The sequence below is a fragment of the Pollachius pollachius genome (assembly GCF_949987615.1).
Source record: "Pollachius pollachius genome assembly, chromosome: 3".
NCBI classification, from domain to species: Eukaryota; Metazoa; Chordata; class Actinopteri; order Gadiformes; family Gadidae; genus Pollachius; species Pollachius pollachius.
Window position 1 is genome coordinate 48,620,615 of NC_136936.1, and position 20,422 is coordinate 48,641,036.

Here is a 20,422-nt window from a genome sequence, read left to right on the forward strand (position 1 = left end):
GAACAATTAGGCTTATTGAAACAGCCGTTCTAATTGCTTTCCAACAACTCACATATTGATACAACTAATACCTCTGTGATCATTTCACGTGTACGAAGTATATGTTTTATTCATGATTTTATGTACATATATATATATATATATATATGTTTTTTCTTCATTCCTTTCATTTAGTTATTTTATTGATATATCCTATCGAGTCATGTGTGCGCAGTGTGACCCCTTTAACAAGCTTGGGGGGGACGGGAGGGTGAGAGTAGGGTGTGTTGGGGGGGGGTAGGGTGTGAATATGGGGGAGAGAGCGGGAGAGTAGGGTGTGTGTAGGGGGGGAGAGTAGGGTGTGTGTCTGTGTGCTTTTGGAGGGGGGAGGGGGAGGGGGGGGCTTCAATCTTTATTACCAAGACGGGCGCCTTCCAAGAGAGACCGTCCTCCTCACTAAGTGTCTTTACGCCTTCCAAGAGAGACCGTCCTCCTCACTAAGTGTCTTTACGTCTTCCAAGAGAGACCGTCCTCCTCACTAAGTGTCTTTACGTCTTCCAAGAGAGACCGTCCTCCTCACTAAGTGTCTTTACGTCTTCCAAGAGAGACCGTCCTCCTCACTAAGTGTCTTTACGTCTTCCAAGAGAGACCGTCCTCCTCACTAAGTGTCTTTATGTCTTCGTGCCAGTGATGTTTACCCTCCAGTGTGTGTGTGTGTGTGAGCTTGTGTGTGTGTTTACGTGTGTGTGTGTGTGTGTGTTTGTATGTGAGTATGTGCTTGTGTGTGTGTGTGTGTGTGTGTTTGTGTGTATGCGTGCGTGTGCTTGTGCTTGTGTGTGTGTTTATGTGTGTGTATGCGTACACATGCGTGCTTGTGTGTTCTTGTGTGTGTGTGTGTGTGTGTGTTTATGTGTGTGTCTGTATGCATGTGTATGTGTGTGTGCTTGTGTGTGTGTTTATGTGTGTGTGTGTGTGTCTCTGTATGCATGTGTATGTGTGCGTGTGCGCGCGCGTGTGTGTGTGTGCGTGTGTGTGTGTGTGTGGATAATGGGATTAGAGAGCTTGTAGGGTGATGGGAGTGTCCCCCCCCTCTCTCTCTCCTTGCTCCCTCTCTGGCTCCCTAAGTCTCTCGCCCCCTCCGATGGGGGAGACAATGAGTCCAGATAAGAGAGGAGACAAAGGGCGACTTTAAAGATGCTAGCTAGCCGAAGGTAGCGCCGCGCCGCGCCACCACGGAGCTACGTAGCGCTCAGACCCGAGATGGTTTTCCCCAGATAGGACGTGACTTTGTGTTTCGCTGCGGCACTTTCGGAACTAGAAAACGAGCCGAGAACGGATCTGAGCGCTGGTTTGTAACCTGCAGCCCGGGTCCTCTGTGATCTGCTCCGTGCGTTTGGCGGGGAGTCAGGGCGATAGATGTATATATATTTATAATATATATAATACATACGCACCTCGTGTGAATTATGAACACTTCCAATTCAATTGTTAATGGAGATATGGAGAACTGAGGACAAGGGGGAGTTTTGAAAGAGTTTGGAATTCTTTTTTTCTTGTGCTTCATAGGAATGCATACCACATGGACCATACATACTATATACAGTATACCACATTTGCTATACATACCATATATACCATATATGGTATACTTACCGTGCATAACATTTGTACCATATGCAAGGGTGTAGGAACCGGGGGGGACGGAGGGGACGTGTCCCCTCCAATATTGGAGACAGGCGCATTTGTCCCACCCAAAAATTATACCCGGGGGAGAAAAATGTTTTATTTTATTTGAAAGCACAACACAGCGTCTTGTCACCGCTTCTTATTCTAAAAAACTGGATGATTGAGCGTGCAATTAAAGAATTGATTTGATATTTATCAGTTCATTACTGCCATTCAAAATGTGTTTTCCTTTACATTTACAAATGTATCTTTTTAGTAGAATAAAATATATTTGTGAATTTTTTCAGTGTAGTTAATTTATGACATATTTCTGTTCAAACCATTAACGGATCTGTCAGGTTTCCGATATGTGTCCCCCCCAATGTTAAACTCATTCCTACGCCCCTGACCATATGTACCATATACCATATATGCTAAACCATGCATATAATTGACCAGAATATTTTTTCAGTTGTCTTCAACACATTTCACTTCAAATCCATGAGAATGATCAGGTTAGCATTGGTGACCTCAAAACGGTACACACACACACACACACACACTATCGAAAAAGAGCAATCAAATAGCAGCTGACACATAATGACAACTCCTCCTCCCTCTCCTCCTCCACCACCACCTTCCCCTCCTCGTCTTCGCCCCCCTCCTCCGTCTCCCTCTGGTCCTTCTCCTCCTCCTCCTCCTCCTCATCCACCTCCAACATCATCATCCCCACTCATTCCCATTACCCTCTCATTGAGGGGTTCCCCCAGAGACAGCTGGCTCGGTGTTGACCCCCCCCCCCCCCCCCCTCGCTCCCAGGGGAGAGTGACAGGTCAAAAGCACATGAAGTGCAATTATAGTGGGTGATAATAGTGGATAGGTCCCTTGGGGGGGGGGCATTTCTTTTAAGGGGTGTTTGAACAAAGCCCCCCCCCTCTGGGTTACTGAGGGCTAATGTTCATCAGTCAGTGGGGAGCCCTCCTGTGTAAGCGTTGCCGTATGCTAACAGCGTATGCTGACGTTTAGTAAACGATAAAAAAATGGCCTACGATAGAGATTTTAATTCTATCGCTCTATCGCGATAATGCATGTTGATGACGCAAAATACAATGTTTAATTTTTGGTTTGGTGCAATTCCTTTTCACATTGCAATTTTCGCAACAGTGCCAGAATTCGTCAACAAACCTGCATGTGTGCAAAGAACATTAACCCATTTGTTCCGGGTGCAGTGCGGCGCAACATTGTATCTAGTAGATACAACGTTGCTCCGCGCAGCCGGTACAAATGGGTTAATGGTAAACACGCATTGATGCGCAATCCGGTCTTAAAGGTAAACACGCACAGATGCGTGATCCGGTCTGAATGGGTTAAATCATTGGACAAAAAGGTCTGGGGCGTTGTAAAGCGTTAAAGAAAAAGGGGGGGGGGGAAGCACCGGTGAAAGTAAACAATCATGGATATCCAGCGTGATATACATTGATCTGCGGACTGGTCCAACTCCTTCTCCCTCATCCTGACTCGGAATGTGTTAAATGCATCGGCATTTTTAAGTTATGTTTTCAAGCATACTTTTTACTTGCTTTTGTCGAACCGTCGGATGGTGGCTCAACATGGAGCAAAGAGGAGACGGAATGTCTTCTGGATATCGGACCCAAATATCCAAAAGACGTTCCGTCTCCTCTTTGCTCCATGTTGAGCAACGTCTCCGAGACCACCTCTCCGGCTGGGTCAACCTCCTTTTGATGGTTAAAAATATCACGTAATCGATAAAAATCTTAACAATCAATGATCGATCATCAATTAATCATGCCCATCCCTAATTGTCAGTACAGTGTCTGTTCCTTATCTAGAAAGACACCCGTTTTTCCTGTTCTCTGCATCTTGGTTGGCATTTAAGAACCAAGGACTTAAACTAAGTGTAGTGCCTTTTAGAATGGTTTGCACTAAAGGAAAAAAACCCAATACTAATTTTATTTATCTGCAACATTATGTTGTATGATTACAGTGTTTCACAATAAATGTTCTCGAAATGACATACTATATTTCTCTTTTTTAAAATACATTTAGCAGTTTGGCTTTCCTTAGGGTCTATGTAACCTGTTCTGAAACGGTTATTTTATGATTTTATATCGTGATATACATCTTTATCGCAAGAGGCTGCAATGTATATCGCAATATGGATTTTAGGCCATATCGCCCATCTCTACTGACGTTGTATGCTAATGAAATATGCTAATATAATAGTGTATGCTGATATTTGTATGCTAACGTGGCTGCTAAGGGTGCATGCTAATGGCCTTTGCTACCGGTGTATGCTAACAGCATGTGCTATGGCGTTTGATATCGGAGTGTGCTAACAGCGCAGGCTAATGTGTGTGCTATGCTAAGAATTCTTGCTAACAACATATTCAAACAACGTATGCTATGGTAAAAACGTCTGCTAACAACATATGCTAACAACGTATGCTAAGCTAAAAATGTATTCTAACAACATATGCTAACAACGTATGCTATGCTGAACACTTACGCTAACAACATATGCTAACAACGTATGCTATGCTGAACACTTACGCTAACAACATATGCTAACAACGTATGCTATGCTGAACACTTACGCTAACAACATATGCTAACAACGTATGCTATGCTGAACACTTACGCTAACAACATATGCTAACAACGTATGCTATGCTGAACACTTACGCTAACAACATATGCCAACAACGTACGCTATGCTGAACACTTGCGCTAACAACGTATGCTAACAACGTATGCCTGCCTCCCTGCAGGCATGAGAGGATCAACACCCGCAAAACGCTGATCATAGAGAGCGCCCCCGACGACGACCTGGTCAACCTGGAGTTCCTGGACGAGGTGTGTGTGTGTGTGTGTGTGTGTGTGTGTGTGTGTGTGTGTGTGTGTGTGTGTGTGTGTGTGTGTGTGTGTGTGTGTGTGTGTGTGTGTGTGTGTGTGTGTGTGTGTGTGTGTGTGTGTGTGTGTGTGTGTGTGTGTGTGTGTGTGTGTGTGTGTGTGTGTGCGTGCGTGCGTGTGTGCTCCCCAGCCCCATGTTACCCCTGAACCCGGGGTGGTCTGCAGGCCTGAGCTCACTCTGCCAGGGCCTTCTGTCCTCCTCCCTCCCTCCCTTCTCCCTCACCCCCCCCTCCCTGCAGGAGACCATCATCAGCCACCTGCAGCAGAGGTACAACGACCTGCAGATCTACACCTACGTCGGGGACATCCTCATCGCCATCAACCCCTTCCAGGCCCTCAGCATCTACTCACCCCAGGTACTCCCCCCTACTGGTACACTCCCCCACTTGTTCTCACCCCCCACCGTCCCGAAGTATCTACTCACTCCAGGTATTCACCTCCACTGGTAAACTCACACACTGGTACTTACACCCACCGTCACAAGGTATATACTCACCCCAGAAACTCACCCCAAATGTCCCTGACCATCTAATCGCCCCAGGTACTCACCCCCACAGGCCGTACCAACTCCAGATACCTCCACTCCAACCGGTCCTCAAAAAGACTTTGAAACGCTTCATCCATCTACACTAACTGGAGTCCCTTCATATCCGTCCATCAAACCTCTCCACAATCCCTCAGTGGGAGCCAATGAGATCCACACGGCCTCGCATGACCGCTCCCCTGGTGTGTGTCTGCGTGTGTGCGTTCCCAGTTCTCCAAGCTGTACCACGGGGCGAAGCGTGTGGACAACCCCCCACACATCTTCGCCGCTGCCGACGCAGCCTACCAGGGCATGGTGACCTTCTGCAAGGACCAGGTACGGAGAGGACCGCCCCGCACATCCTGAAGCCGTCTGGGGGGGTCGGAGGAACGCTCTGACCCTGCCACTGTCAGGACCAAAGACGGAGACACTATAAATACATGAATACATTTTCTTTGAGATATATTCTCTTCTTCGCTTCGATCGTGTTCAAGTGTAACTCAGTGTGGTGTCTGAATCCTCGTCTGAATGGTCTCGCTGCGCCCTTGTGTGTAAAGAGGTGTGGTGCGTTTGTTTTAGTGTATCATCATCAGCGGGGAGAGCGGAGCCGGGAAGACGGAGAGCGCTCACCTAATCGTTCAGCACCTCACCTTCCTGGGGAAGGTGAGAGCAGACAGCCTTTCACTGGTTAATGTGGACAAATGCTATTTTATACACGCAAGTTTGCACATGTTGTTGACCGTTATATGTCTTTGAGTTATCTTTTCATCTGAAGAGATAGGATAGTACTTTATCTATTGTTGTAGGGGATACCTTTGTCCCAGCTGTCGTATTAAATTATGCAATCATCAAATAATATAACATAAATATTATATTGATATAAAATATAAAATACTAATTACAAAAAATAAATACATACTTGGTATATATAAAATGCAAGAATTAAATGGAACAATGTGTCAATAACAATTCAAAATGATAGCATACAATATAAAACAGTAAATTAAATTACACGTACAATACAAAACATCATAAAAGTGTGTAGTAAGATCGTGCGAGCCCAACGGCATGTGCCCCACGGACCGCTTACCTCCGACCCCCATCCCGGGACAACTTAGGCCAACAACCGGACCCTCCGGGAGAAGATCCTGCAGGTCAACCCCCTGGTGGAGGCCTTCGGGAACGCCTGCACCGCCATCAACGACAACTCCAGCCGCTTCGGGAAGTACCTGGAGATGAAGTTCACGCCCACCGGCGCCGTCATGGGCGCCAAGATCTCCGAGTACCTCCTGGAGAAGTCCCGGGTCATCAAGCAGGCCACGTACGTCTCACTGGGGGGGGGGGGGGAAGCACAGGGTACCTCACCATACGATACGTGATACATGTCCCGCGATACCGATAATATCACGACACAGTGATTCTGCGATAATCAATGTATTGTTAGACAATCCTGTAACGATACATCATGATACATGCCTGACGATGAGTATAAAATCACTGTGAAAGGTAAAGTGCTGGATTTCGGTCTTTATTCACGGTCCAAACTGAGTTTTTCAGGGACTTATCTGTGGTTCGTTAACTTCCGTTCAAGTTTCCTTCATTCATGTGTTGAGCGCCACCGTGAGGTGCAGGGAAATCCGTTTAGAGCGCCTTATTTTATTAATGAACATATCGATATGTGGTGCGACATTTCCTGCCCAACTCTTCATGAATAAAGCATAAAAATGCTAAAGATATTCCCCCCCCAAAAAAATTATAATTATATATTGTTTAAATATAAAAACATTATATCGATATTTGCCACCAGAGTATCGATTCTTGTATCGTACGAATAAGGACAAAGATATATCGCCATATCTATATTTTGGCCCCTACGTCATCCCCCCGACCCCCAGACCAGTCGTCACTCACCCTGTCAGGTGACTGATGGTCTCTGCGTGTGTTTGTGTTGTTTTCTCCCAAACAGGGGGGAGAAGAATTTCCACATCTTCTATTACTTCTACGCGGGCCTGTACCACCAAGACAAGCTGAAGAACTACCGGTTGCCGGACAAGACGCCCCCCAGGTACGTGGTGTCTCTCCGCTCCTCCATCAAGCCGCTCCGACCGGCCGTCGTTCCCAGGACTGAGATCTGTCACCCAGCGCTCCGCTCTGTCCCTGCAGGTACATTAACAGTCAGCACTGCAAGGTGATGCACGACATCGTGACCAGCAAACTGTACAAGGAGCAGTTCGACGAGATCCAGGACTGCTTCCGAATCATCGGCTTCACCGAGGAGGTGTGTGGGGGGGGTGTTCTTTTCTTTATTTATTTAAGTATCAGTTTTGGAAATGTATCTCCTCTAAAATGAAAAACATGTTTAAAAATGATAAATATAGACAAATATCACTCAGAACACAAGTCATATTTTGGCAAAATTCTGATATCTAACTTAACTCTACTCTCTTAGCGCTGCTGATTCACTGCGCCTCATTGGCTATATCCTAAACCAATCAGAGTGCTTTTTACATTCCATAATCACTATCTGTCTTAATCTATAGTCGTCTATTTGACATAGGCATTTTTGAGGGTCACGATATAGAACAATGAACTAATTTCTGTGGTATTTGATACCGATAACCCCTTTATGTATGAGCTGGAGTTAAAGCTCATCTAAGCACACTCTTCTACATTTCTCCCTATCACCGTTTCTGGTCTTCCTAGGAGGTCACCTCTGTGTACAGAATCCTGTCCGCCATTTTGATCACCGGGAACATTGAATTTGCCGCCATCACCTCCCGGCACCAGACGGACAAGAGCGAGGTTCCCAACTCGGAGGCCCTTGAGAACGGTGAGCTACAGGGGCCCAGTAGAGACTAAACACCTCTTAGACCGGTCTTATGGTACCCAGTCGAAGGGCAACATGAATTCCATGTTATATAGTTGTACCAGTCTATGTGTATGTGATGACTGCTTGAATCATTAATTATTCAACTTGACAAGGATTACTTATTTATGTTATCGCGTCTACACTCGTTGCTGGGCGTGTGTGTGTTCGCTATCACAGTTTGTGTGTATAATAGTATAAACCGCTCTAATCGGCCGAGGGTAATGAGGCCAATAGGAGAGTTTTACACGATGTCAGGTGAAATTCCAAACTGCCATCTTGGTGCTTCTTCACCAGGATTCAAGCCCTCCTATTGGTCCACGCCACAACTCGAGAATAACCAGTGGTTAAGCAGTGCTTTTATTATCAGTTTAATAATTGTGATCATACTACAGTTACCAACCGAATAAACTAAATAATCAAAAGGAAAGCACTTTCTGTCAGTTGTAACTCGGTTCCCTGGAAGTACATGAGATCTGACTAAATCCTGGAAAGCAACCTCCAGCCAGTAGGACAGGCCTTAGTCAGCACCTTGGTCGGAACGACCCGTGGTAAAATGTGCTTCTGGAGCTTGAGACTGCTGACTGAAACCCTGCTGTACCTCCTTCTCAACCTCCTTCCCCTGCTCCTTCTCCTTCTCCTGTACCTCCTTCTCCATCTCCTTCCCCTGCTCTTTCTCCTTCTCCATCTCCTTCTCCGTCTCCTCCTCTGTCTCCTTCTCCGTCTCCTCCTCTGTCTCCTCCTCCCTCTCCTCCTCCTCCCTCTCCTCCTCTTCCCTCAGCCGCCTCCCTGCTGAGCATCGGCCACGAGGAGCTGCAGGAGGCGCTGACCTCCCACTGCGTGGTTACGCGCGGGGAGACCATCATCCGCACCAACACGGTGGACAAGGCCACGGACGTGAGGGACGCCATGTCCAAGGCGCTGTACGGACGCCTCTTCAGCTGGATCGTCAACCGCATCAACGCCCTGCTGCAGCCCGACATGAACATCTGGTGAGGGCCCGCGCAACAGCGCGCTCTGTCTCTCTTTATCACTCTCTCTCTGAAGCCCTGTCTCTCTTTATCACTCTCTCTCTGTAGCTCTGTCTCTCTTTATCACTCTCTCCCTGAAGCTCTGTCTCTCTTTATCACTCTCTCTCTGAAGCTCTGTCTCTCTTTATCACTCTCTCTCTGTGGCTCTGTCTCTCTTTATCACTCTCTCTGTAGCTCTGTCTCTCTTTATCACTCTCTCTCTGAAGCCCTGTCTCTCTTTATCACTCTCTCTCTCTTTAGCTCTGTCTCTCTTTATCACTCGCAATCTGAAGCTCTGTCTCTCTTTATCACTCTCTCTCTGTAGCTCTGTCTCTCTTTATCACTCTCTCTCTAGCTCTCTCTCTCTAGCTCTCTCTCTCTATATATCTGTCTAACTCTCTCTCTAGCTCTCTCTCTCTATCTGTCTTACTCTCTCTCTGTCTTTGTCTGTCTCTGTTTCTATCGCTTTCCCCTGTTCTCTATCTCTCTCTCTGTCTGATGGAAGGTGACCCTGTCCTAAATGGTGTAGGCTTCGAATCATCGGGAGGTAGAAACGTCTCGACTGGGTCTTGCACTCTCTCGCTCTCTCTCCCTCTCTTTCTGTAGTTGTGTCTTGACCATCAACGATCTCCGTACAAAAGTCTCTGTGACCTTTGTGTGTGTGTGTGTGTGTGTGTGTGTGTGCGTGCGTGTGTGTGTTAGTGCGTGTGTTAGTGCGTGTGTGTGTGGATGTCCGGGACGAGGTCAAAAGACAAACTCCAAAGTGTTGCTGAGGTGAAGCCTCGGAGTGGAATGCCATCGGACACACAGACAGGCGGGCAGAGACAGAGGGAGAAAAGGAGAAGAAGTGATGAATTTTTGATATGTATGGGGGGGGGGGGGTACCATTGCGGGCCGCGAAAATAATGATCAGATGATTAAAAAGACTTCAGAGAGACTGTAGAGAGGTGGTGCATTGATCCGCACGGTAAACCACGCAGTCAATGTGAGTGAGAGTGTCAGACACGAGTCTCTTCACACAGCGTCGGGGGGGGGGGGCGCATCCCGGGCATACCGACAGTTGTTCTTATTGCCACTAATAACCAGCGGGGGGGGGGGGGGCCTAAGGTCACCCCTACACGCCGGACATGTAACCACCGGGTAACACGTCCGTGCCGTATCGTACTCCGGCACGGCGTCGACGTTCGCCTCTCCCCCCCCCCCCTTCTCCTCCTCGCTGCGGAGGACTTTATGTTAAGCAGAAGAAACAGAAAGAGAGATATGGAGATTAATGGTGTTCAGAGGCCCTGATGTTTTTTATCTCCTCCTTAAGATGAGGCCGGCGTCGTGCGTAGCCGCGGCGACGCGCTGTATTTGGGTTGAATAACTTTGGATTATCATAAAAATGTTGATCTATTCATGTGGTCGCCAGGGGGATTTGAGCGCGCACTGTGTTGCGTGGAAGAATAAGTTTGTGTTGTTTGTCCCCCTTTCGTCCCCGTTCCCGTTCCCCCCCCCCCCCCTCGGTCTTTGAAGTGCTGCGGAGAGCGGAATGAACGTGGGGATCCTGGACATCTTCGGCTTCGAGAACTTCAAGAGGAACTCCTTCGAGCAGCTGTGCATCAACATTGCTAACGAGCAGATCCAGTTCTACTTTAATCAGCACATCTTCGCTCTGGAACAGGTGAAGGGGAGCGCGGATGCCATCTTTGTTTTAAGATCTCCATGGAGGGGGCGCGAGGGGGTTTTGAGGGAGGAAAGTTAGAAAAAACGAAAAGCTGAATGTTCTGTGACAGAACATTTAATATTTACTTCTGTGGTGGCAAGATATAGATATTTTTAATACATCTGTATTGCTAGCTGATCGCTCAGGGCAGAGTTAAAACAAAAATTACTTGAATACAATATTGTGTGTGGGTTATGTGTTAATAATTTAGTGCCTTATGAATTAATATATCTGCCTTATTCCAGAATTTCTTTATTATTTTATGAATGTAATGAATTTGAAGCCTGAATAGTTTATGGTCAATGAAAACAAAGAACACCATTAAGGTAGACTACTGCTGTCCAGAACACTTTTAACATCCATTTTATTAAAAACATGTTTTAAAAGAAAGGAGAAAAAATAATTAACAATCTGAATTGTTGATTATAAATATTAAAATAAACAGGGGAACTGGCGAAGATTTCTTTTTACATTCAAGAAACCTTCTGCAGTTGTGCTGTTATTGCGGCCCCCACGTTCCACTGTATTGACGAGCGTACCACGCCCCTCCGATGGGCTGAGGCCTCCATACAGTAGAACCCTCTTCTGTCTCCTGAAGCGCAGAGCCGTCACCTCCCTCGACGTGGAGGGCTCTGACTCCGGAGCCACAGAGATCCACACACCGCCTACACAAGTTCATTACGGCTCATTGGTTCATTACGGCAGTTTAATTCCATTGGTTCCTATTTATCAGATAAATATATATTTAAAGGAAACTTTTTGATCTGGATTAAGCGGATGCAAAGACGTTGATTTGGCTTGCGGGTTATTTGCAAATTGAACTAAATTATGAATTAATTGGTTGACTCAATTTGTTGTTATTTGGGAGAGAGGGTTTTCGGGCCATTCGTCATGAATTCACTGAGAGATTCTGTAAGAACGCCAAACTGTCGCATTCCTCTCAGAGCTGAGGAATGTTTTTGGGGGGGTTTGTTTGTCGTGCCACGCAAAACAAAAACATTCCCGACTCCATCCCAGATCGCATAGCGAGGTCGTTCCTGGGAGGCGGAGGTTGATATCTGCGGTACGTCTTCCCCCCCCCGCTGTAGATGGAGTACCAGAGTGAGGGCGTGGACGCCAGCCTGGTGGAGTACGAAGACAACCGGCCCATCCTGGACATGTTCCTCCAGAAGCCCATGGGCCTGCTGTCCCTGCTGGACGAGGAGAGCCGCTTCCCCCAGGCCACCGACCAGACCCTCGTGGGTAAGACCCCCAATAGACCACCCCCCACCAGGCCAAAGACCAGACCCTGGTAGGTAAGACCCACCAGGCCAGACACTTGTGGGTAAGACCCCCAATAGACCACCCCCCACCAGGCCAAAGACCAGACCCTGGTAGGATAGACCCCCACCAGACCAGACCCTCGTGGGTAAGACCTCCATCAGACCCCCCGTCAGACCACAGACCAGACCCTCGTAGGTAAGACCCAAAATAGACCCTACACCAGGTCACGGACCAGACCCTCGTAGGTTAGAACCCATACCGGACCCCCCACCAGGCCAAAGATCAGACCATAGATGCCGGGTTATGCAGCACTTTTGCAATGTTAATAAGAAAGATAGTACTTGATTACCTGCAGGGGGGAAATTCAGGAAGCTCAGCCATTTTACACACAAATTTGGGTGTTTTACACAAATGCTTATGCAGAAATGTGGAAATGAGTGGAAGATGATTGTGAGATGGCCACAGCATTTTGTGTTTCCATATCTCAACGTTACATTCTATATTTTCCTGAAAATGTTTCAGCATTTCATGAAGGCTTTAATATCTACCCTTTCAAGCTGTCTTTGTGTATTTTCTTCCGCAGATAAATTTGAGGACAACTTGCGCTACAAGTATTTCTGGAGGCCAAAACGTGTGGAGCTGTGCTTTGGAATTCAGCATTATGCAGGGAAGGTAATGAACACGCTTTTATATGCTAATATTTCAGCTCTAAGAAGAAGAGGTTTTCCTAAAGAATAGGTCATTTTCCAAACTTCCCAACATCCTTCATCGCTATAAAGTGGGTCTTAGGACGTCAGCTCCATCCTGGTTCTGTTGCTAGGTGTTGTTCAGACTCATCTGCATCCTGGTTCTGTCGCTAGGTGTTCTACAGAATCATCTTCATCCTGGTTCTATGTCGCTAGGTGTTCTACAGAATCATCTTCTTCCGGGTTCTGTGTCGCCAGGTGTTGTTCGGAATCATCTTCATCCTGGTTCTGTCGCTAGGTGTTCTACAGAATCATCTTCTTCCTGGTTCTATGTCGCTAGGTGTTGTTCAGACTCATCTTCATCCTGGTTCTGTCGCTAGGTGTTCTACAAAATCATCTTCATCCTGGTTCTGTCGCTAGGTGTTCTACAAAATCATCTTCATCCTGGTTCTGTCGCTAGGTGTTCTACAGAATCATCTTCATCCTGGTTCTGTCGCTAGGTGTTCTACAGAATCATCTTCATCCTGGTTCTGTCGCTAGGTGTTCTACAAAATCATCTTCATCCTGGTTCTGTCGCTAGGTGTTCTACAGAATCATCTCCTTCCGGGTTCTGTGTCACCAGGTGTTGTACAGTGTCGACGGCTTCTTGGAGAAGAACCGAGACACGCTGCCCGCGGACATCGTCCTGGTGCTGAGGACCTCGGAGAACAAGCTCCTTCAGCAACTCTTCTCCAGCCCGCTCACCAAGACAGGTAGGGGACCACAGCAATATCTCGTCTCCACCACCTCTCTCCATCTCTATCAGCTCTATCAGCCCCATCCCCTTCTATCACCTCTCCATCTCCTTCCGCCTCTCATCATCTCTCTATCTCCATCCAACTGCATCCATCTCTAATTATCTACGTGTCGCCATTCATCTCCATCCATCTCTTATCATCGCTATCTCATCCACCTCGTTGAATCTCCATCCGTCTCTGATCATCTCTATAACCTCCGTTTCCATCCTCCTCCATCCACCTGTATCCGTCTCCCCATCTCCATCAAACTCCATCCGTAAGTGTTGTCATCATCTCTGTTTCTCCATCGAACTCCGTTCATCTCCATCCATCAACCAAACTTTTCCTAACCCTGCCCTCCTCCCCTTTCCTCCCACTATCGCTGACTCAATGCCCCCCCAGCCCCCCCCCTCCTCGTGCGCTGTATTGTTTGCGTCTCGTTGCTTGGTATCTCCTGGCGGTTAAAGCCTCCAGCAGACATCCAGGTAGCGAGTGGGCTCGCGTTAATCAGACCTCCTCCTGCAGGTCTCCTCCTGGCTCTCCTCCTCCCGCTCCGAGCCTGTCTCTCCTTCTCTGCCGCCGCCGCGTGGGGATAAATCTGCTCCCCCCCCCCCCCCCCCCCCCCCCCCCCCCCCCCCCCCCCCCCCCACGTTATCTCCCGAGAGGCTAAGCGCTCGCTCTGTTTTTATTTTCCCGCTAAGCCGTTCCCCTTGGTTCCCCCTCCGCCACGCACCGCTAGCCCGAGACCGCGGCGGCGCGGTGGGATATTATATTTTCGGGGCGATAAGGGTTTCTTAATACCCCCCGCAGAGTGGGGGCGGGGGCGGGATGAAGAAAGTGTATTTAGAAAACACAATAGGCCGTTTTCCCGCTCCTTTTCAGAGGGCTAAGTGACGGCGGCGGTAATGTGTTCGTCATTAGCCGCGGATGAGGCCGCCTGGTCACTGGACTTAGTCGCGAAGCTAATGGGGAAGCTAAGACCGTCAGATTCACCCACTTCCTGTTTCATTATTTTCCTATCTAAGCAGCATTGTGTGATTCGCTCCCCTTTATTTTCGAGGAGACTGTTAAAGCCTGCGTCCCGTTATGGTGGAATTAGAGGACCAGAGAATCACACAATGGACACCTTAGTGGGGGGAGAGAGAGAGATATCTTACGGTGCTTATTATAAACTTGGATCCGAGGGAATGCACACAAGGTCTTTATCTACCCCTCGCTACACAACCCAGGCCCCAGAACTAAATAAACGCTAATTTTTAAGGAAAACTTTACTGTTGTACTCGGAGGTGCTGAGAAGCGACAAAGATGTTCAGCGCTGCCCTTTTGTCATCCATTTGTTTCACTTCTCTTTGGCGAGAACCCACATCCAGGTTAGGGACCTTTTAATCATCAGCTCAAAACGATTTGTATTGGAAGTTGGGTCAGGGTTAATTAGCCAATTAGCCATATTATGTGTTTTTATTTAATTTTCTTATTTCAATATATTTTAATTTCTGCACAAAATAGCATCCGGGCCGTTCCTTTACGAACTAATCGTATGTCTCATTCGACTCTCTATGTTGATTATTCCTGGAAGTTGGAGGTGTAGCTTCCGTATGACGCTAGATGAATCCCGCAGATGATCTCATCAGATAAGAGCTACGAGGCTCCAGGCTTCTGCTTATCGAGCAGGGGAAGCTCTGAAGGAAGAGACGTGACAGTGATAACTGCTCCCATCTCTTCAGGGGCAGATTCGAGGAGGCATGTCTGTGTTTGGGTTCGGGGGAGGTTTTGCAATTGACTTGACATTATGGAGTCGCTGTATCTGTGATCTGTGCAGTGACTGCTATCTGGGGAATCTGCGTGCATTCTGGTTCACCAGGGATGGCCTCGCTGGGGTTTATGAGGGGTGACATTGCGTCGTGTCACCACTAGGGGTCACCCTCGTTGACGCAGCAGGACGTTCTGGTGAGAATGTGACTCATATCTTGGCTTATGGGTGATATAGATATCAAATGCCACATGCAACGACATACTTATATATATATATATGTATACTTATGTACCATATTTATTTGAAGTTGGTATTTTACCTAACATAGTCCTTTTTCCATTATTTGCTATGTTATCAAACTCGAATTTACAACAAATGCAACAAACCATCCTTTTCAAATCTCAAAAGCTCGGATGCCAGTTAAATATTGATGAGGAAAACGTGTTGAAAACAACAGGAAATTAAGATCCCCCCCCTCTCTCCCCTCTCCCCCCTCTCCTCCCCCCTTGAAAGTGCAAAGAGAGAAAAAGCAAGTCTTCCTCACTCAGAGTGACCATGGGGAGTTTAGTCCTGGGGGCTGCTGGGAGGACATGTGCTGGTGTTTTGTCAGAGGAAATGAGAAGTGTTCCTAGGGTCGGAATTCCCTCAGAGCTGCGGCCACTTCCCGGGATCAGCGGGACCGCAGAGTGTGAGCTGGCGGCTGGTTTCCCGTCGGGCCCTCGCCAGGCCTGCCCTGCTTGGCCCCTGCGGTCAGGCTGTGTTCCTGCCCCCCCTGCCGTGTGGGGGGTGTGTCTTTGTCACGGCGGCTGCACTGAGAACACAACCCCCCACAATGCAGCAGGAAACGCTAGAGGAGCAGAACTAGAAATGTAGTTCTCGAATATAAAAAAGGGTGACAGGAATTGTCTGTTATAAAAAATATATAATTTTCAGTTTTATTCATATCCTTGTAGAGTTTAATCTCTACATTTAAAATGTTAAAATGATGTTAAAATGCTTGAGTGAGTGGAGTAGAGTAGAGATCTTCTTTATCGCCACAGGGGCGATTTATATTGCAGCGAGCAGTAAAAGAAAACAACACAACAATTGGAACATAAAGTGTATAAAACATAAAAGCGAACCAGTAACAGATAAACACCAGAAACTGAAAACAACTCCACACATAAACTCCAGTTAAGCATCAAGGACTGGTTCAAAGCACGGATGGTTTGCTACATTTTCCGAAGGGCTGTCGAGTTGTGTTCGTAAACATCAGAGCATCAGGAGCAGAAGGAAAACGTCTCAGTGACGGACACATCGCGTAAATGTATATTCCCTACATTTTAATTGAGCGTGATTTCCAGTGGCAGGAGGTACAGTGATGTGCCAATACCCACATGCTCCATACTTTGATACTCACCATGTCTCATCTTTCTACTCACGATCTATTAGCCTCGTCCCTCAAGACTTTTCTCTGTGTTTGGACTCGCTCGTTTAGACGGAGCTGAACAGACACTGGGAATGCCATGAATTAAATGGGAATTTTCATTCAAATCCATAAAAATGCTCCCTTGAAAAGTGTCAAGTTTGTGTTTTACCTCATATTTACCTGCTGACTCGTCTGTTAGACCTTTGGGTCTAAAACACCTCCAGAACGAATACTGACGCCTTCATCTGCAAAGTGTGGTTAGTATCGCTTTGTAGTGAAACGTGACTGGGAGCCTTTCTGTGTGTGTGTGTCGATCTTCAGACTTTGGTGAGAATTTAAACCCTTATAAGTTTCAACAAATGTGCTGCTCTGAGAAATCTTGCTCCATAAGGCTTCGTCGACACCCTGCTGAAGTCCCTCTTCATCTCCGTCTCAATCCCTTCTTCTCTTTGTCTTCACACTCACTGTCAGCTTTGGCGTTTTCTCTTTCTCGCTCTCGTTTTCCCTCTTTTTTTTACTTTTTTTTTCTCTCTTACAGTATTTCTCTCTCTTTCATCTCTTTTTACCGAGTCTCTTTCCTTGGCTCTGTGTCAATCTCTCTCTCCCCCCTGAATATCTGTCTCTCTCTCTATTCTCTTCCCCAGCATCTCTCTTTCTCTCTGTTTCTCTCTCTCTCCCTCTCTGTTTCTCACTTTGTTTCTCTGTCTCCCTCTCTTTCTCTCTCTCTCTCCCTCTCCCTCTCTCTCTCTCTCCCTCTCTCTCTCTGTGTTTCTCTCTGTTTCTCTGTCTCTCTTTCTCTCTCTGAGTCTCTGTCTCTTTGTGTGTCTCTCTCTGTCTCTCTGTCTCTCTCTCTCTCTCTCTTTCTATCGCTGTCTCTGTCTCTCTCTCTCTGTCTCTGTCTCTGTCTCTCCCTCTCTCTCTGTGTCTGTCTCTCTCTCTGATCCTTCATGTCCGGAGGTGAGGAGGTGACAGCCCTCAGTGAGGCTCTGTGACACGTTCCTCTCCTCCTTTGTTCCCTCTCAGCAGAACCCCAGTTCATCTCCTGGTCCTCAGTCCTCCTCCTCGTCTCCTCTGAGCACCCTCCTGCCTCACCTTCACACCCTCACCCACACCCCGTTACACCCCTCCCCCCACCACCACCACCAACTTCAACTAATCGTGGCGGCAAATGTTTGCAGTCAGCAGCCGGGCGGTTTATCGTGTGTTTGTGCCGTACTTCGGTCGACTGGAGCCGGCTCCTTTCCGGTAGTCACATGGCTGCGAACAGGCTTTTGATAAACGCAGCGCTGCGTTGTGCCACTGAAAGCCCATTACAGCGTGCGCTGGTGATGGATCTGCTGTGACAGTAGTGGCTGGCATTTAAATCAACGACCCCCCCCCTCCCCGGAGCCATCTCCAGGCATAAACGTTGTGGTGGGTGGGTGTCGGGGGGATGGGTAGGGGGGTGTCGGGTGCGAGGCAGGAGGCAAAGGCTATGGGTGCCATAATCTCATTTGCCTGCTTTGCTGAGTTGAGTTTGGAGATCACATGGGTTTTGAAAAAAATGAAAATAAGAAAGCAAAGCAGGGGAGCAAAAAAGGATGGAGATTCGGCAAGTCTCTGGGGAAGGCTGCTCTCTCTCTCTCTCTCTCGCTCACTCACTCTCGCTCTTTCGCTCTCACTTTAACTCTTTTTCTCTCTCGCTCTCTCTCTTCATCTCTCTTCATCTCCTCGTCTGTTTCTCTCTCTCTCTTCATCACTCTGTATCTCTCTCTTCCTCCCTCCCTCTGTCTAGCTCTCACTTTCTCTCTTGATCTCTGTCCTCACCTCTCTTGATCTCCCTCACCTCTCTGTCTCTGTCTCTCTCTTAGTCTCTCTATATCTCTCTCTCACCTCGTTCTCTCTCTCTCTCTCTCTCGCTCTCTCTCTCTCTCTTATTCTTTCTGTATCTCTCTCTCTCTCTCCCTCCTGCTCTCTCTCTTTGTTTCCCCCCCTCCAAACTTTGACTCCCCCCCCCCCCCCCCCCCCCCCGATGCAGAGCCTCTGAACTACAAGGCCACCGCGGTCTCTTATAAAAGCATGCAGGGAGGTGTCACACTGAACGTGGGATTGCTTTTTTAATCCCGAGCACGTTGACTATTCTCTGTCAATGGAAGCCCAATACAACTGGCAGCTTGAGCTCCCCCCCGCAGGATCCTGGCTGGGCTTCATGTTCAAAACAGATGCCAAGGAAGGCTTTTTTCCCCTGCCACCCCCCACCCCCGACCCCCCCCTACTGACTCACTTTCTCTCTGTCTCTCTCTCCCTCGATTGCCCTCTCTCTTCCTCTCACTTCCTCTCTCTCTCTCTCTCTCTCTCTCTCTCTCTCTCTCTCTCTCTCTCTCTGTCTCTGTCTCTCTCTTTTTCTTTCTCTTACTCTATCTTCATCTCTTTCTCTCTCTCTCTCTCTCTCTCTTCCTCTTACTCTCTCTCTCTCTCTCTTTCTCTATTTCTCCTACTCTGTGTCTCTTACTCCAACTCCCTCTCTTTCTTTTTCTCTTACTTTCTGTCCGTCTGTCTGTCCGTCCGTCCGTCCGTCCGTCCGTCCGTCTGTCCGTCCGTCTGTCTGTCTGTCTGTCTGTCCTGAGCTTCCGGTTCTGTGTTGTGTTCCCCCTGACCTTCCCCTGTATTCACCGGGCTCAACTCAAAGTCATGTTTATGCATAAAGCAGTGTATTCTGATTGAATCGCTTCTATTGGTCGAATCCAACGCATCCATTTGCTGTTTGTTGTTGTGGGTTTCGGTATAAATTAAGTTAATGAGTTAATTTTTACCTTTTTACTTTGTGTGAACACTTGAACTCTCCTCCCCGTGTCTGCGTTGTTAGAACAAGGGTTCGACCTACATGAGACTCCCTTTGGATGGACGTCACAGATCACAGGTGATCCTGTCTCAGAGGAAAGTGTGTGTGTGTGTGTGTGTGTAGGTGGGGGGGGGGGGGATAGATCCAGGCTCCTAACCCGGCCTGTAATCACCCCGCTCTGCAGAGGGGATATTGAAGGAGAATGAATTAATACCTAACCCGCCGAGGAATAACATGCAGGAAGCAGCGTGAGTGTCCGTTCACGAGGCTTATAGGTGCAACTGTCATAACCCCCTACCCCCCCCACCCTCCCCACCCTCCCCTCCCTCACCCTCGTCTTCGGAGCGGAGCCCCTTCATCTCCTCCTCTGAGGGTGTCACGCGCGCGAGAGGCGTGAAAGTACAGTGACATTCGGTGGCGCCCGTTCCACTCGCGGCCGCTAATTCATCATGACAAATGTGCTCAGATGATCGCGGGCCCCAGCAGCACTAATGGGGAGGGGGCCGAGAGAGAGAGAGAGAGAGAGAGAGAGAGAGAGAGAGAGAGAGAGAGAGAGAGAGAGAGAGAGAGAGAGAGAGAGAGAGAGAGAGAGAGAGAGAGAGAGAGAGAGAGAGAGAGAGAGAGAGAGAGAGAGAGAGCGCTTCATTTGCACAAGACCCACTCCAATTAATCCAGCCAGCTTTACTCGGGGCTAATTGGAGCCCGGGCATCGCAGTGTGCTGCTGCTCAGATACCTGACACACTTAGCGCCGGCGGGTCCCCAGACCTGCTCTGTGTGTGTGTGTGTGTGTGTGTGTGTGTGTGTGTGTGTGTGTGTGTCTTTGTGGGGACCGTAGGGTGACTATTGGCCTTTTCCAGAGCTGTTCCATGTTAGCACAATGCTCTTTCTATCTGTTTCCATGCTCCTTGTTATCTTTTTCTCGCACTGTTCTCATGGTGGGTGATTGGGAACAATTGAAATATTTTGGGGCAAGTTTTCCTGTGTTATGAGGTTATGTCACAGCAAAGGGACATAACCGCATAACCTCCGGCATGT

The 20,422-nt window shown here is 47.9% G+C and overlaps 1 protein-coding gene across 1 annotated transcript in view; it reads left to right on the plus strand.

Moving 5' to 3' along the window:
* myo3b (myosin IIIB) overlaps positions 1–20,422 on the plus strand; it is an 80,013-nt gene that overhangs the window by 18,294 nt on the left and 41,297 nt on the right. Inside the window, exons 10-22 of the mRNA XM_079733849.1 lie at positions 4,434–4,518; positions 4,815–4,931; positions 5,330–5,434; positions 5,678–5,761; positions 6,217–6,419; positions 7,065–7,163; positions 7,262–7,376; positions 7,802–7,928; positions 8,746–8,956; positions 10,490–10,637; positions 11,768–11,921; positions 12,526–12,614; positions 13,251–13,380. Of these exons, the coding sequence (XP_079589975.1) occupies positions 4,434–4,518; positions 4,815–4,931; positions 5,330–5,434; positions 5,678–5,761; positions 6,217–6,419; positions 7,065–7,163; positions 7,262–7,376; positions 7,802–7,928; positions 8,746–8,956; positions 10,490–10,637; positions 11,768–11,921; positions 12,526–12,614; positions 13,251–13,380 (1,667 nt within the window). The remainder of the gene's footprint in view (positions 1–4,433; positions 4,519–4,814; positions 4,932–5,329; positions 5,435–5,677; positions 5,762–6,216; positions 6,420–7,064; positions 7,164–7,261; positions 7,377–7,801; positions 7,929–8,745; positions 8,957–10,489; positions 10,638–11,767; positions 11,922–12,525; positions 12,615–13,250; positions 13,381–20,422) is intronic.